The sequence below is a fragment of the Gymnoscopelus braueri genome (genome assembly GCF_963280865.1).
Source record: "Gymnoscopelus braueri genome assembly, chromosome: 12".
Lineage (NCBI taxonomy): Eukaryota > Metazoa > Chordata > Actinopteri > Myctophiformes > Myctophidae > Gymnoscopelus > Gymnoscopelus braueri.
Window position 1 is genome coordinate 22,195,942 of NC_137614.1, and position 16,707 is coordinate 22,212,648.

At 41.6% G+C, this 16,707-nt stretch overlaps 1 protein-coding gene across 1 annotated transcript in view; it reads left to right on the forward strand.

Annotated features, from left to right (window-relative positions):
- Positions 1 to 13,977: 13,977 nt before the first annotated feature.
- Positions 13,978 to 16,707, forward strand: part of LOC308096431 (uncharacterized protein) — a gene marked incomplete at both ends in the record, with an annotated part of 72,500 nt that continues 69,770 nt past the window's right edge. The window contains one exon of the mRNA XM_080443853.1: positions 13,978 to 14,195. Coding sequence (XP_080299979.1) covers positions 13,978 to 14,195 — 218 coding nt within the window. The remainder of the gene's footprint in view (positions 14,196 to 16,707) is intronic.

A 16,707-nucleotide genomic window follows, 5' to 3' on the forward strand; every position in this document is an offset into this window, starting at 1 on the left:
TCTCTCCCCATTTCCTGTCAGTCTACTGTATACTATCAATAAAGGCAGAAAAAGTCAACTATATATCTAAAAATAAAAATAAGATGTCCACTAGGTGGGGCAATTGACCGTAGTTGGATCAATGGCTCTCAATTCTGGTCTACAGGAAAGTGATTTTGGGAAAACATTTATTTAATTTCTCTCAAAAACCTCATTGTGTTTTGTTGGATGAGGACTCTGTTGTAACACAGATTTTTCCATCATTTTTCCAACATTTTTGTTGTATAATAAAAAGAAAAACATTATCTGACACTGTTAAAGATTACATATCAAAACTCAGAGAAATCAAAAAGTCAGATAACTTAAAGTTTGTAACAGACAACAGAGGTTATCAAATAGATTAATTACATGCATGGTCTCTCATTACTGTATGTTTCAATAATTTTTTTGAATGTGTATTTACTTCTAATCTGTTTAATGTGTGTGTAAGTTATTTACACTGGCTGCAGGCTCTATGTGTTTTATACCTGTCTTTACCAGTTCTGTGAATAAGTCTGGTTTTCCATCTATGATTGCATTTATGGAATTTTTTAGAAGACTGGATGTTAATTTAACCTCAACAGTGATGTTAATAAACATAGAGAAAATATTTTCATGTGATAGCCATACCCTGCCCAATTATTACAACAAATAGCATCAATATGGTCTGACCATGTCAAGCTGTATTGACATGCTGTATTGGCTTATATCTTGGCAGCAGCAGCAGCAGCAGCAGCAAAGAAACACTGTCTTCCTTTTAACCATGGCAAACATTCCAAACTTCTCTGGAGCCTGGTTTTCAAGATACTCAAGGAACCAGTGCCCATGTACCTGTCTAACTACTTCAAAAGAGTGAGTAATGCCTACAGGGCACAACTGGTGGTGTAGTGGTGATTTTTCGAATTGGGGGGAAGCAATTTTTTATGACATCACATGCACGCGCACAAATGCACAAGAATGATGAAATATTTAGTTTGATTAATTTTAGTTAGGTTTACGTGTGTATAAGTAGTTTTAGTTAGAAATGTAAAACATTTAGTTTAGTTTTTTTGTTTTTTTTTAGTCTTCCTAACTCTTCCAAGGAATGCTTTGATTATTATTTTCTTTTTATTGATAGTGTACATTGGAGATGGGCAGGAAATAGGCAGAGACGTGTTGCAAAGATTGTCGGGAACGGAACTCGAACCCGTGATGCGCTGTCAGGCTACATTAGACCTGAAGTGCAGCTAGGGTCTTATTGAACCTACGAAACAAAAGTAGGAAAATAGAATGCATATAGGCTGTCAACGTGATGGTGGAAAAACTAAAACGAAGATGGACGCTGATAAGATTTATCCTGATTCCTCACTATGTCTTGTGAAACGAGTTTGATCTTTCAGTCCACTGCCCTCGCTAGGCCAACGCATTCTACTGAACGAAGAGACTAGTTAGGGGTTGAGTTGCGCATCTGATGGGGTTTGAAGTGCCTTTAACTGCTGGCTATTGTTTTCCAACAACTAATCTGCATGTTACGCTACTACTACAGCGGTATAGGCCATCATACATGTAGCAGTGTAGCAATTGGGAATGTGCATGTGCCGTGCATGTGCCGTACAACACCAGAGGGAGCTCCACTGATCTCATCCCCCCCCAGATTTGGCACAAACATGGGCATGAATTAATTGTATTATTATGCCACCAAAATGTGGAATGCCCTACCAATAGCGATCTAAAAGTGTGACTCCCTACCCTCCTTCAAAACCCCCATGAAAGAGCACAAGCCTACATACAACTGGACCTAGACAAGTCTTCTAGCTTGGCAAAAGAAATGACCTCCCACTGTTTTTCTGTAAATATAAGTAAATATAATTGTAGCTGCTCCTGGTATTGATGATTTCTTGCATAGTATCATATACAGTCTTTATATGATGAATTGAATGTACAGGACCACAATGGAAACAAGCCCTCAGGGCTTTTTGTGCTATCCTTTTAGCACTATTGTATAACTGTACTTCTGTACTTTTTGAAAACTGTTAATAAAGTATTCAATCAATCAAACTGTTGACAAGAATCCGGTGGTGAATTCTGCCCTGTAAAAACAACAGTTCTTCCATAGTGTGCTTGAAAGTGTTCTCATAGTTAGCAGCCCTTCCACTTTCATGTTCAGTTTCTATAGTGTACTTGAAGAGTAATTGTGTCTTGATTGAGTAACACTAAGCTTAGGCTTCCTGTACTTTCTCTTTTTCTTTCCCTTGATCTGCGCATATGAGAGAGTGCATTGTGTGTGTGTGTGTGTGTGTGTGTGTGTGTGTGTGTGTGTGTGTGTGTGTGTGTGTGTGTGTGTGTGTGTGTGTGTGTGTGTGTGTGTGTGTGTGTGTGTGTGTGTGTGTGTGTGTGTGTGCGTGCGCGTGTGACGTGAGAAGGAAATCACATGTCGGCTTCCTTGCTCTGCCATATGCTGGTTTCTGTCAAACCTGAGTCTTGTTGTGAGGCCTTATGGTACAGTGCATCTATTACCGGCATTATACTGTGGGGACACAACTACTGGAAATGTAGTTCCTATATGGAGCACTGTGTATGTGTGTGCGTGTGCGTGTGCGTGCGTGCGTGCACACGCTAGGTCCCAGCTCCAAGATTCACATACTGTACAACCCACATTCATCCAAACCTAAACATCTACTTACTGTTAGTGTGTCTGTGACCTTCAGCACTCATCATTTCGCAGCCAAGTGTAAAGTGGCTGGGATGAGGATCAGCATCTCTAAATCTGAGGCGATGGTTCTCAGTAGGATTACCTACTACAAGTAGGGTATGAGTCCTTAGTCCAAAAGTGTGGGAGTTCAAGTACCTCAGGGTTTTATTCTTGAGTGAGGGGAGGATGGAGTGTGAGATTAGCCATAGAATCGGAGCAGCGGGAGAAGTATTGCATTCGATTTACTGCACTGCTGTGATTAAAAAGAGCTGAGCCAGAAGGCAAAGCTCTCAATCTATCGGTCAGCCTTTGTTCCTGCTCTCACCTGGTCATAAAATGTGTGTCATGACTGAAAGAAGGAGATCCAGAGAAAAGACACTAAAATGTGTTTTCTCAGGAGGATGGCTGGCATCTCCCTTTGGGATAAGGTGGGAAGCTCACCTTGCATAGAAAGGAGACATTTGAAGTGGTTCGGGCATCTGGTTGCCTCCCCAGGGAGGTATTCGAGGCACATCCAGCTGGGAGGAGGTCATGGGGCAGACCGAGGACCAGGGAATGCCTTAGGATTCCACGGTCAGAGCTGGCTTATATAGCCAGGGAAAGGGAAGTCTTGGCTCCCCTGCTGGAACTGCTACCTCCGTGACCCGACTCTGGATAAGCGGTTATGGATGGAGAGATAGTATGTCACAATATTTGCAATAACAACTTTTATGTCTTTGTCTGTCTTCACTGTTAACAGATTTAAAAGCACAATGGACATACATGTCTTTGACTGACTGACTATCACAGAATCAGATAAATCGTTCCTCCAGGATGAGTTGCGTAAGGCTCTACTGACTAGAGTCAGATCTGCAGGCTGCCCGAGATGAGAGCTCACAGGTGGATAGGAGAAGTGCAGACAGTCGGTGTATGTTTGTGGTGGTTCTAAAACTTCCATGTGGTGTGGTGCATGATGGTGGTGCACAATGGTGCTTGTTCACTGGCACAATCGTGAGGTGCATGCATTTTCCATCAAGCGTGCAGAATTTGGCATAACACTTGCCCCGGATAGCTGGACATTAAAACATTTAAAACATTTGTTGTTTTTGCTTCTCCTTTCAGATTTTCTGATCACTATTCTTCTCCTTGCTGATCATTCTGCAGGCACAAGGAGCTTACATCCAACTGATGTAAATGTTTGGTTAGAACATTTTAAACAGTTAAACATTAAAACAAATAGGCTTAAAAACATTTGAGCATGTTTGACATAGGAATCTAAAGTTTCCTCTGGAAAAAGCTGCACAAGGATCAGCATACTATAATACACATCCAAATGTTTGTTATGACTCACTGTACATGTAAATATGAATAGAGACAGAAAGTGTGTACCTTAGTGCATTTTTGTTTCAGTTTTGCTGTTAGTCTTGCTTATCTTGTTTTTTATTTGCTCATATCCATGGAGCTGACCTACAGTATATACATTTCACTACATTTTAGAAATGACTGAAAAAAATAAAGATTGATTAATTGATTGACCATTTTACTGTGCAAGACACTACTCTACCACTGAGTATCCCTCTCTAACAAAATACAATTTGCCACACTATCCCAATCCATACAGTACATGATCCAACCATTATGCTTGGTTTCACATAGCCTTGTTTTGCCATTTTTTGAGAAGTCAATGACATGGTAAGCAATTGCTTGAAATCTGTTATCTTCGGTGAGACATACCGTTATGTGACAACGCACAAATTTGGCTTTAGACTAGACTGACAGATGCACAGAGTTGTCTTTTTATCTCCTGTTGATTGTACAATCATTCCCTACTCTGTCCTCTCTTGTCTTCTCTGTTCAGGTTCAGGTTTATCCTATTCTATTCTATTTTGTCTTTCCTTGGCAGGCCACCATCTCTTCCACCTGGCCATCTGTTTCTCCCTTTCTTCCTGAGTCTCCCTCTACCTCTCTTCCTATTCCTCTCTCTCTCTCTCTCTCTCTCTCTCTCTCTCTCTCTCTCTCTCTCTCTCTCTCTCTCTCTCTCTCTCTCTGATGGGACACTATCATTTCCCCAGCTTGGCTCAGAGAGGTACAGCTTGGTTGCCTACAGTATGTATGACTCAGTCCAGGACAAGTCTGTCTCATTCATTTTGCCTTTCAAGGGTGTGCCACAACGCCAATTAGCCTGTCTTTACATAGTAAAATCCTGAGTGTTAATCTAACTCTCAGAGTGTACACATGTAACTAAATGGACCCATAAGGGTCCAATTGGTTACATGTGTACACTCTGAGTTACAAATGGTTAAATTAACACTCCACAGTAGCCAACAGACTTTGTTGCAACATTCCATTATATTGTGACACCAGTACCTTGTTTTATGCCTTCAAGAGGTAAAACTCATGCAGTAGGCCTAATCACGTTAGGTTTTCATATCAACAAATTAGACAAATAAATTCTATTTCTTTATTCTACGTTTATTGTTTGCATGGAGGGGGGTTATCATGGGTAGAGTTGCTACAGTATGGGTCTGTAAGGTTTAAAAATCCACTGGCCTTTAGATTCTTGGATGTTCACAATGCTAACTGTTAGCTTGGCGGTTATTCAGCGGAGTCCCCCATGGATCTAAACTAGGCCAGCTCCTTTTTTCCGCTCTTCACCAAAAATAGCCTAATAGTTTAAGGTCCACCAGTTTAGGAATTGTTTCTTTATAGTGCACTACAAAGTTTTATATTGATTGATTGATTGATTGATTGATTGATTGATTGATTGATTGATTGAATACTTTATTAGAAGTTTGCAGAAAAAAGCACATGAAAGTACAGTTCAATACAAGGTCAGCTACTAGGAATTAAAAAACCTAAGAAAGCCATTGGCTTGTTTTCCATTGGGGTCCTAATCTAAAATATATCTAAAAACGTTACATCATTTAGCAGGGTGAAATGACCCTAAACCTCCAAGGATAATAGTTTCACTTACCAGAACATCGTTTGTTGCCTAGTGCAATTAGCTGAAACCCTCCACGCTACACACATAGCCTTGTGGCCAGTGATATTTGTTGCCTGGCAACAAAAGCTATGGAGCTTTCAATCTGGATAGGAAGCATTGGGGAACCATAGGAGAGTGTCTGTGATTTTAGGAGTACAAGTCGTTTATAGATAAATTGGTTTGGCAGAGTAACGAGCCAAGTGGCCCAATGAGCTTCCGGATACTCAGGGGTGCTCTCCAAAACTAAAAGCTGACCACGAACAAATATTTCACATGAGATGCAGTAGGCTAATCACTTTATGGATTCTTTTGAAGTAGTAATTGATTACTTGTTCAAGATTAAAGATTCAGTAAATGTAATCTTTTTGGCTTGTACCTGCAACGCCCCTTTCCCCCGTTTTTCTCTCTTCTCGTAAAAAGTTACGCAAAAAACAAAAAGAGGTTTTATTTGTCAGTCATTCATGCAAATAGGTGCAGTATTATTGCCCACCACCACTGTGTCATTGCCAAACGATGATCGATCATAATGGTGTTAGAGGTATTCCTGACCATACAGTTGTGTGTTAGATTACTCTGTTTGAAGGACAAAATGCATTGTGAATATACTATTAAATGTTATTTTATTCACCTTGCATTGCAATAACAAGACGATGCCCGTTGGAACTGATGCTCATTGGGAACAATGCCCGGTGGGAACGCATGCCCCTCCGGTTATGCAATACCCTTGTACCGATGTACAAACTACCCACAAATTGCAGTTACCTTTTAAATAAGAATAGGTAGGATTAAAAGTTTTAAATCACAAACCAAATATTGAATATACATAAAACCCTGCTAAGTTAATTATGCAGTAAATTAACAAAATGAATGAATGAAGTTACTGTAATGCCACAATGGACAGAGATTTTAGTCTTGCTGGTTCGGCTCGCTATGCGGCCGCCACATCTAAAGTTCGGGCTGCTACGTGGCCCTCACACAAACGCCACATCTAGAGTTCAGGTTGCTACGTGGCCCTCACACAAACGCCACATCTAGAGTTCGGGCTGCTACGTGGCCCTCACACAAACGCCACATCTAGAGTTCGGGCTGCTACGTGGCCCTCACACAAACGCCACACCGCCGATCTGACCAATATGTCTGAGTCATACTGTCAGAGGCTTTGTCAGAGTACCCGTCGTACACGTCTGTCTGTGTCCCTTTTATGCCCATATATGGAGATCCCTGATGTCATTAGTATATGCCCATACCCTGTATATTGGCATGCCCATATATGGCTATATATGGGCATATCGGGTTTGTTTATGGTTATGTCTGAGTCATGGTAACATGCCTAAATATGGGCATATCGGGTTTATTTATGGTTAAGTCTTAGTCAGAGTGACGTGGCCGTGGTCCTGCCTATATATGAGCGTATCAGGTTTGTTTATGGTTATGTCTGAGTCAGAGTGATGTGGCCACCGTCCGCCCCTCCCAGTAGCCAATTTTAATATAGGATAGGATGTCTTATTCTCAAGAAGGACCCAAAGTAGAGAAATAACATTGTTCTGGCTCTGCCGGTCCCTTCCTGTTATCCTGTGGGTTATACTGGGTTTTTCTGGTGCTTTGCCCAAACACAGAGAATGCTGACCACGACCAAAATCTCTTCCATAAGACACATTAGTGGAATGAATGCTGTATTGAGAGGGAGGGGGAAAGGAATAAAAACAGTTGTCTGACTATGATGGAGCAATAGAAAACAAGGGGAGTTGATAAACGATGGGAATGAGAGTAGAGTTCATTATCTTCTTTGGGTCCATCTTTATTTTTTATATATACAGTACATACAGTACATTCTTAATTTAAGGACATCCATTGTCATGTTACATCAGTTTTTCAAATAACATTTCTTCCGTTGTCTACAAGTAACATAAGAAATATATTAATTGGGAGAGATCAAATGTGTGTCCATAAAAGGTAAAATGCAATATAATGTACACATAAAAAGACATGAGAGAGTACATAAAATTGTGAGCATTAATTAATTAATTTTAGTCACTCAATCCTTGCCTCTACAAAATCTGGTCACAAAGGCATTACATATTTAACCCAATTAGTTTATATAACCATAACATAGATATAATTGACTATATCCATCCATTCTTTTATGGTGGGGGCTTTGTTAGCAACCAATGCCTTGTAAAGACTTTTCTACAGGCAGATATCAGAACACCAAATAGGTATTCATCAGATCTCCTTGTCTGGCAACGTACATGTCCCAAAAACAATATCAAAAAATCCTATGGGCAAATCTGCACCAAATTAGATTTATTGATCTATGACACTCTGCCCAGAAGGTCCTAATCACTGGACACTCCCAATACAAAATATTAGAGTTTTTCCGATACCGATACCAGTATCGGTATCGGCAAGTATGCCAGTTTACTCTATGCTGATCCGATACCACATAATGTATCACATGATGATATGTCATTACATATCTGGGTGAAAAAAATGGGGTTGCAAAATCGTGGGATACAAATATTGAGTAAAAAAAAAAACTGTTTCAGGATGCTCTCTATTTTTCTTAAAATACATTTATTTGTGTGTGATGGGCAAGGCAGAGAAAAAAGGTAGAGGAGAAGGGTCCAGTGACAAACGACAAAAGTCTTTTCTCTTTTCCCCTCTATTCACTCTGGACTTTCTATAAGTCCCATGAGAATGAGGCAGGCAGCCAAACGCCAGCCAATACTGGATATACTATAACGCTTTTCGATTTTACAGCCTGACTTTAATTAACTTCACAATGAGAAAAGGAAACAAGAAAATCTGTCTCACCGTAGTTCAACTTATTTCAGAACGAATGAGAGGCAGATAAAAAGCTAAAATAACAAGCACACTCTTCTTTCTTCTATAACCCTCTCACTGTTATTTTCTGTACCAAATTCAGGATACAAGACAGAAGCAAAAAAAGGAGAAGAAAAGAAACAGACAGCCAGACCAAATGTATTGCAGTAGTACCTCTCTCATGTATAGCTTAGCTTTAATTAGATTCATGCTTAGAGACGGCAAAAGATTGCATGTGTCTTGGTATTACAATGACTCAACTCAGAGCAGGGACTAGAAGTGGTTGTGTCTATGTGACCAATCCATCCTCAGAAAAAGTGTTTATTTTCAGATGAGCACATGCCTTAACAGATGTTTTGTAGAACTAGGCTTCTCTCCAGAAAATCAAGACTTACTGTAGATATCAGCTTCTAGGGAGCTGATTTGGAAGAAAATGTGACAGCTTGGTTACCTATACTGCATGTCAAGTCAAATGTATTTATAAAGCACATTTAAAGGACAAGTCCGGACTAAAATAACATATAGCCTTTTTTTCCTACTTATATTGATCCCAAATGACTGGTCATGCATGGGGTCTATTTGCAGAATTGCCCCTGTCGTCCAGTTTCCCCAGCAGACCCCATAACATAGAGTGGAGCCCATATCGCTACTTACGCTAGCCTATTTGTTGCGGTCAAAAGTTTTTTTTTTTTTTCATGAATATGTTATTAGTTGTCATTATACACGCATCCATGCCTTGGTTGTCCCACACGAGCCACAACAGTGTTGGGGGAGCGTTCTGCACAACTACCAACCACAGCGCGTCTTTTATGGTACTTGGCAAAACACATAACAGCTGTATACGCCGTTGGTCTGTTTAGTAGACTACGGCAGCTCGTGTGGGACTACCAAGGCAAGGATGAGTGTGTAATGACAACTCTTAACTGATTAAACTTTTGACCGCAAAACAAATAGCATAAGTAGTGATATGCTTATGTGGTCTGCTCTATACTATGGGGGCTGCTGGGGGCACTTCTGCAAATAGACCCCATGGCCAGTCATTTGGTATCAACATAAGTGGGAAAAAACGGCCATATGTTATTTTAGTCTGGACTGCTGTACACTGCTGTAACTACACTTCTTTCAGTTGGATTGAGTTCAAGAAAGATTAAGGAGGGAGGGACGGATTATGAACACATAACATTGTCACTTATGAGTTAGAATGAAAACCAATAAGTACTCTGGGATGCTGTTGACCAGTGCTGACTGACCTACAGTAGATGAGCACTTCACAGTGGATCGTAGACGTTTGAATGGGTTGATGATGATGATGAGGTCACTGGAGGAAGGCTTGAACCTGTCATTAACAGGAAAAGAAGCCACTGACTGTCTCTGAGCCATTCTTTTATCTGTGTAGCAATGTGGGAGGAGAAACCAACAGTAGGAAACAAGACAGACCAAAGGGAGATAAATGGCAAAGTGGCCTCGCCTGTAGCTATCCCTTGACATGGGCAGGGAAATTGCTGAATGGGGTAAAACCCCACACATCAATCAATCAAGAACCCTGTGCTTAGCCAATAGGGTTCCCCCGCCTTGGCCTGTTGCTCAGAGTGAAGTGGAGTGCTGGCACATGCCTCATTTTAATCTCCTTAAGTATGCGCCAATGAGTCAGTCTGTCTGTGTGATCGATACCAGCTCCACAGATTTCCTGACCAGCCAAGATACACTAACTTTCTCATCCACAGGTCTCATTAACTTGTCGACTCCAATAAGTTCAAGAGTCACATGTAGTATTTTACCTAGTAAGCTGTTTTGTAAAATGGAAAAGAAACTGGATTGTTCAATAGCAGACAAATTGCTTTGAATAGAAAAAAGTTATATAACTGGAAAACAAAGGGTGTTGAGCAGCCTAGACTCACCAACCGGGAGCAGGAAAATAGCTGTCATCCATTGTTGAAAAATAGCTGGTGGATTCAACTAAGTCTAAGATGCACTTTCAGTATTTTACCAGATAAATTGCTTTGTATAATAGCAAAGACATCAGCAGGTTGCCTGCCAAAGTATACAATAAAGAGTTTGGATACAGGAAACACAAGTTTGTTTGTGTTCTTCCTCAGAGGAAATAGCCTACTGTACACTCTCAACCACTGGTGAAAGATAGCTTCAGCCCAAAATGATATGTAACAGGTGTTTTTGGTGTCATAGCAAAGCAATTGCTTTTTTCTTTACAGTATGAATCAAAGACAGATTGGCTACATGCCAAAGCTGTTGGTAGAACATATAAACAGCAAATAATTCACTAGCATTTTACAGGTGGGTGTCGATTCCCCCTCTCTCCTCACAACTTAACTATAGGCCAAGGACACTGGCAGTGGTGACAGGCTGGATGTTTTAAGTGCGGGCTAGTTGACATCTCTTTTATCTGGGATTTTTTTTACTGCTATATCTGCTACTGTACCAACTACAGCTACAGCTACAGCTAGCAACAACTACAACTAATACTACATCAAATACAACTGCTACTTTTATATTATATCTGTAACAGTTGCTACCACAAGTATTCTGTATTATGTACTTTAACTGTTGTGCTGCCTCTGGCGCCTGAATTTCCCCCGCAGGATCAACAAAGGTCTGTCTGTCGGTCGGTGGTCGGACGGTCTGTCTGTCTATCTATCTATCGATCTATCTAAGTATAGCCAGCTACAACAACATACAGCTTCTAACTTAGCTGTCAACTCCAAGTCTGTAATGACAAGTTTTTTCCTTTCCCCCCCCATGTTATTCAATGAATCAAATGATTCCAGTTGCTCCGTTTAGCTGCTGTCTGCTAAGTGGAATGGACACACACTGCCTCTGTTTGATTTACAAATGTCAAATCTCTCCTTGCCAGATTTCACTGTTGGGGAAGTCTCCCATTCCATGCCCTCAAAGAGAATAGCATTAAGTGTGCACGTTTGTTTTTTGTTATTTATGTAATGTTCTTATCCAGAACAATTTAGGAGATGCCATAACAGAACAAACAGTGTTGAGGGTTAGTGTGGACTAGAGATGGGAGTGTGATGGTTAACCGAAATGTGTCACAAACTGTTTAGGACTAAATAGCCAAAATTAAGTCCTAGTAATGGAATAAATCCCTTAAATATAATATATAACTGTTCCTCATACAATATTTTACAATACCTAGTAAAGAATAAAGCATTTGAAGAGAAGAAAACAGCTGTACAGAATGAGATATAGACCTAATTTGTTATAATACATGTTTTAGGCCCTTTTTGAACTGCCCTCACATAGGACTGCAACTTTATTTATTGATATGACGTCATAGACGTTTAACCGTGGTTAAAGGTATCATGACATTCATGTTTACACCACATTCAGAGTCTTTGTCCTGGTCCTTCAAACGTGTACAAAAAGTTTTAACTGAAAATTCCACTCCAGTGATTCACTGTAGGTGTTTTTGTCTCACATTTCTAAAGCCTTTTCAACTGCAATGAAAAAAGAAATCTTTGCCTGCGGGTGTCGCTGGTGAGGGATTTTGCCTGTCAATCATCGCCTCTGCTCCGCCCCCCCCAAAGGAAAGGATAGGGGAGGGGAGGGGCGAGGAGGAGAGTGGGCGGGATTCATTGACTGTGACCTCACTGTCGAAGGGCCAAGCTCAGATTACTTTTCAGCCTAATTATTCAGAAAACCCCAGACCACAGAAAATCCACTGAATGTTCAAAGTTCAGATTTTTTGGGTGTAATTGAGGTCATAAAACCCCCAAAAAAACATAAAAAATTAAAAAAGTGAAAATGAATGTCATCGAACCTTTAACTACCACCCTCATTCCAAAGGTTAAACGTTTACCAAAAAGGGTCCACACATTGGCTGTTGTGAGAATTAACCCTGTGGCCTTCACCTTTGAGACTCACGGTTTGGTTGGTAAAACATAAGCATTGTGTCTCTATGTCCTTATGTGTCTCTGTAGCCTATTCAACCCACATCTTTCCCATCATTCTGACTCTATTTACACCGTCTTCTCACCACATTCGATGAATTGACTGATTAATTGATTGATCACTTGACCAATGTATCTCTCTCTGTCTCTCTCTCTATAATAACTTGATGTATGTATGGGTGTGCTACTTTATCAGCCCTTCTCTGCTGATAACAGTTATCACACCTAGGACATACAGTTGTCATCAACAACCTCACTGATATTATCAGAGAACCTGGGTTACACAAGTAACCTTAAGACTGGGCATCACTCCTTTTCCCTCTCTCCCATTCTCTATGGGGTACTGTGTGTATGACACACACACGCGCGCGCGCGCACACACACACACGCACTGACGCACATAATTAGTAGTCAATACACATCCAGGTGTGTAATAGCAAGGCGCGATTTTGGGGACTCGGGAGTCACGTGCTACTCCGGTGCAGTCGATTCACCATTCGCGCTCCCGTCTCTTCTCCAAGTAACAACAACAAGAGGTAGGCAGTGGGCCCGTGAACGTGCACGTAGGACAGCTTTCTTCATTCCTCTCGTACTATGCTCAGCTCCCTCCAGCCCCCGGCAGAGTGAGAGAGAGAGAGAGAGAGAGAGAGAGAGAGAGAGAGAGAGAGAGAGAGAGAGAGAGAGAGAGAGAGAGAGAGAGAGAGAAGCGCGCTCGTCTCCTCGTTATTCCTCTCATGGTTTTTCCCATACTGTTCACTGTTGCCAGATTTCACGATAGAAACAAGCAACCAGGTCTATGAAAACAAGCCCAAAAGAAGCGAGCCCTTCGCCCTTTAAACATAATACACTGGCAATTTGGGGGAAAAAAAGCCGATCTACAAGCTCACAAGACAGCTATTTTCAAGAACAGCAACAACAAAAGATCTTGGAGACATTTTGGAAAATTTGGAACATTTTAATAACACAAATCTTGTAGGGGGGGGCTAGGCTACTACTCGTTTATATTATGTTTTTGCATAGTATTGTATATTTGTCTGTCACAAATGTTTCAATGAATTGAATACACATGACCCCAATGGAAACAAGCCTTTCAAGTGCTTTCTTGGGTTCAATCCTTTTAGCATTAAACTGTACTTTCTGTGCTTTTTTTGGGCAAACTGTTTTCAATCGATCAATCAATCAAAAGTTTAGAAACAAGCCCTAAAAAACGCAAGGTTAGCAACTAGTAGCCTACCAATATTTACAAGCAACTTACCAGAAAAACAAGCCCAAAGTCGCTTATAATAAGTGGACATGGCAACACTGATACCGTTCTCGTTGTCGCGCAGCGCGCTCCCGACACCACGTCAGGAGGACTCCAGATCGCGGTCGGTCGCTAGGTGATGAAGATGAGGATGATGGTGGTGATGACGGCGGTGATGGAGGAGCAACGCTGAGTTCGCTCTCCACAGTTTTTCTTTTACCCTTTCTTTTTTATACGAGGCAAAAAAAAATACAAACCAGAAAACAAACCGCCGATTTAACACATTCCCCTCCTCCATCCGTCTCATCCGTCTCATCCGTCTCCCTGAGCCGAGACCGAGATCATGGGGAACGAAGGGAGCATGGAGGGAGGAGGCGGGCAGCCCGGAGACCCCACTGGGTCTGCCGGGGTGATGGGCTCCGCGATGGCCGGGGGGGGAGCAGCGCCAGGACCGGGGGGTGCTGGACAACACATCATCAAGCCGGTAAACGGTGCCGCTGCTGGTGGAGGGATGGTAGTCGGTGGAGGGATGGTGGGAGGCCCCGGAATGGCCATGAATCGGTAAGGAAACACAACGGTTGATCGTGTTCTTCTAGCTGATGGGATGGGCTGAGAGTTGTATCCCCCCCCCCCCCTGCAGTTTTACACATAGTAATACTGCAGACAGTTTAGACCAGGGGTCTTCAACGTTTTTCAGCCTAAGGACCCCTTAGCTGAGAGAGAGATGAAGCAGGGACCCCCCCACTACATAATGTATAGAACTGTGTTGCAGATTACATTAAATTATTAATTTTTTCCCTCTACACCAAACCTCTTTGCCTCTTCGGCTATTTTTGGCTAATGTTCCCCTCACTCCCCTCAGAATCCTATCACACAAAGATTTGGAGGACCCCCTGTAGTAACTCTGAGGACCCCCGAGGGGTACCGGACCCCCTGTTGAAGACCCCTGGTTTAGACCGCTGTGTTAGTGTGGCGTGTCAACGTGGGGATGTGGTTGACGATTGATTGGTAGATAGATAGATGAGTGTATAGTGGACGACCAATGCACATATTTAACGAATTGGCTTGTGGTAAACATGAATGATTTGTTACCCTCCGTTTCTAGGCATGATTCTACCACTAATTTAGATGGAAAGATGAATTGTATAACGTTAAAACCTGACATGCCATGTTCCCTATGAATCCCGCCTTTAAATGGCTCTCTGACATTACAGTAACAGAAAGAGAGCGCTGTCCGTGGTGCTGAATCGCGAGATGCAACGCTGAGATTGCACGGGGAGGAATTTTAGATGTCTTGGTATACTGCTGAAAATAGGTTTGACATTGCATAGGACTGCCCAGTTCTGTTCTCTCTCTTCGTATATAGCCTAGCCCAGTGGTTTTCAACCTGCGGGTCGGTCCCCACAAGATTTGGGGGGGGGGGGGGGGGTCCCCAGATGACAGTAAATTGACAATTTAAGGAATTTTAAGACCTTTTTAATACTTAAACAATAAACTATAGGCTGCTATATTATAAAACATTGGCCAAATTGTCAAATATAAGAAAGACAAAAATGGTGAAAATAGCCGATCTGCTATTTTCACAATATTTATCTGTGGAACCTAGTCAAATTAAATTAAATGCCTCAACTCCTACATTCCAAGTGCTTGTCAGGGTGGGGGGTCCCCAGTTAAATATGATTATTTTGGGGGGTCACGGCCTGAAAAGGTTGAGAACCACTGGCCTATCCTACGGCATTTTGACTTGGCGATGTCTTTCAAATAGGATTTCCCCTTCGATATGGTTTTGCTTAGCGTGGAGGCTAGTTGCAAGTAGTAGGCTATGTTGAATGATGAGACATGTCATGTCCTACTGAAGGAAGAATAAAGCGTTTTCAAGGCAATGTTTGTAAATGTAGTAGCCTAATTAGTAATTAAGGCTATAAATGCTTAAATTACTACATTCAGACGTTTAAAGAAACTGGTTCATGTTGGTAATGCGATGGTGCTGTATGGTGTCTCATTGCTTTTGCTCGGACGCTTGTTTCCGCATGGGTGTTTGTGCTGTGTGTGTGTGTGTGTGTGTGTGTGTGTGTGTGTGTGTGTGTGTGTGTGCGCGCGCGCGTGCGCGCGTGCGCGTGTGCAGTACGTGTGTGTTCAGGAGCAAGCGGGGCTAGCCTTACTATGTAGGCGTGTGTTTGATGATGTGTGTAGCCTATCGTCATGGTTTTCCCGTTAATGGCGTATAAGAACAAGCTGACAGACAGACTTGACAGATCCACCATGATGCTATTGCTATACCATTATTAGTAACTACATAACATATAACATAACATAGCCTATGCTTTCTCAAGTTGCTCGGGTACATAGGCCTAATAATATAGCCTAGGTTTGTAATTTAATTAAATGTATACATTTAACAGTGTTTTCTTTTCTTTTTTTTTACATTAATGGCTTTATTGAGGGAAATGGTGACTCTATAGGACAGAAATAAGTGGTGATGGTGCATCTCACCTGTACACTGGCTGCATATTTTATGGGTGGTGCAAATGTGAACAGATGCTTGTCAGTAATTTATACCATATCAGTGGTTCTCAACCTTTTCTGTTGGATCAGGGCCCGCTTGAAAATATTGAAAGTGTTTGTGGCCCACCCATCTGACCCCTTAACGGTGGTCAGATGTGTGGGCCATGTGCATTTTCAGAGCATGGTTATTTTAATGATCAATCAATCGCTTGTGTTCCGTAGTTTACTTTGAGTTCCTATTTATTGGTATAACAATAGATTTTTCAAGGTTTTAAAGAAAAGAAAATACCATGACGTTTTGTTTACATGAATTATTTTAATATAATGTTATATTATCATTCAAATTGCACTTGCAGTATATCCTCATGGCCCACCAGGTTGAGAACCAGTGTACTATATTCATCATCATCATCATTATAAAGCCTTTGCAGTTCACCTCCTCCTCCTCAAAAACACCTCCCTTCCTTTCACAGACAGATATAGATACATGACCCAGGGTTGGGATTGGAAATACCCCGTCGACGGGGTATTTCGCACGCGCGCGCACACACGCACACACACACACACA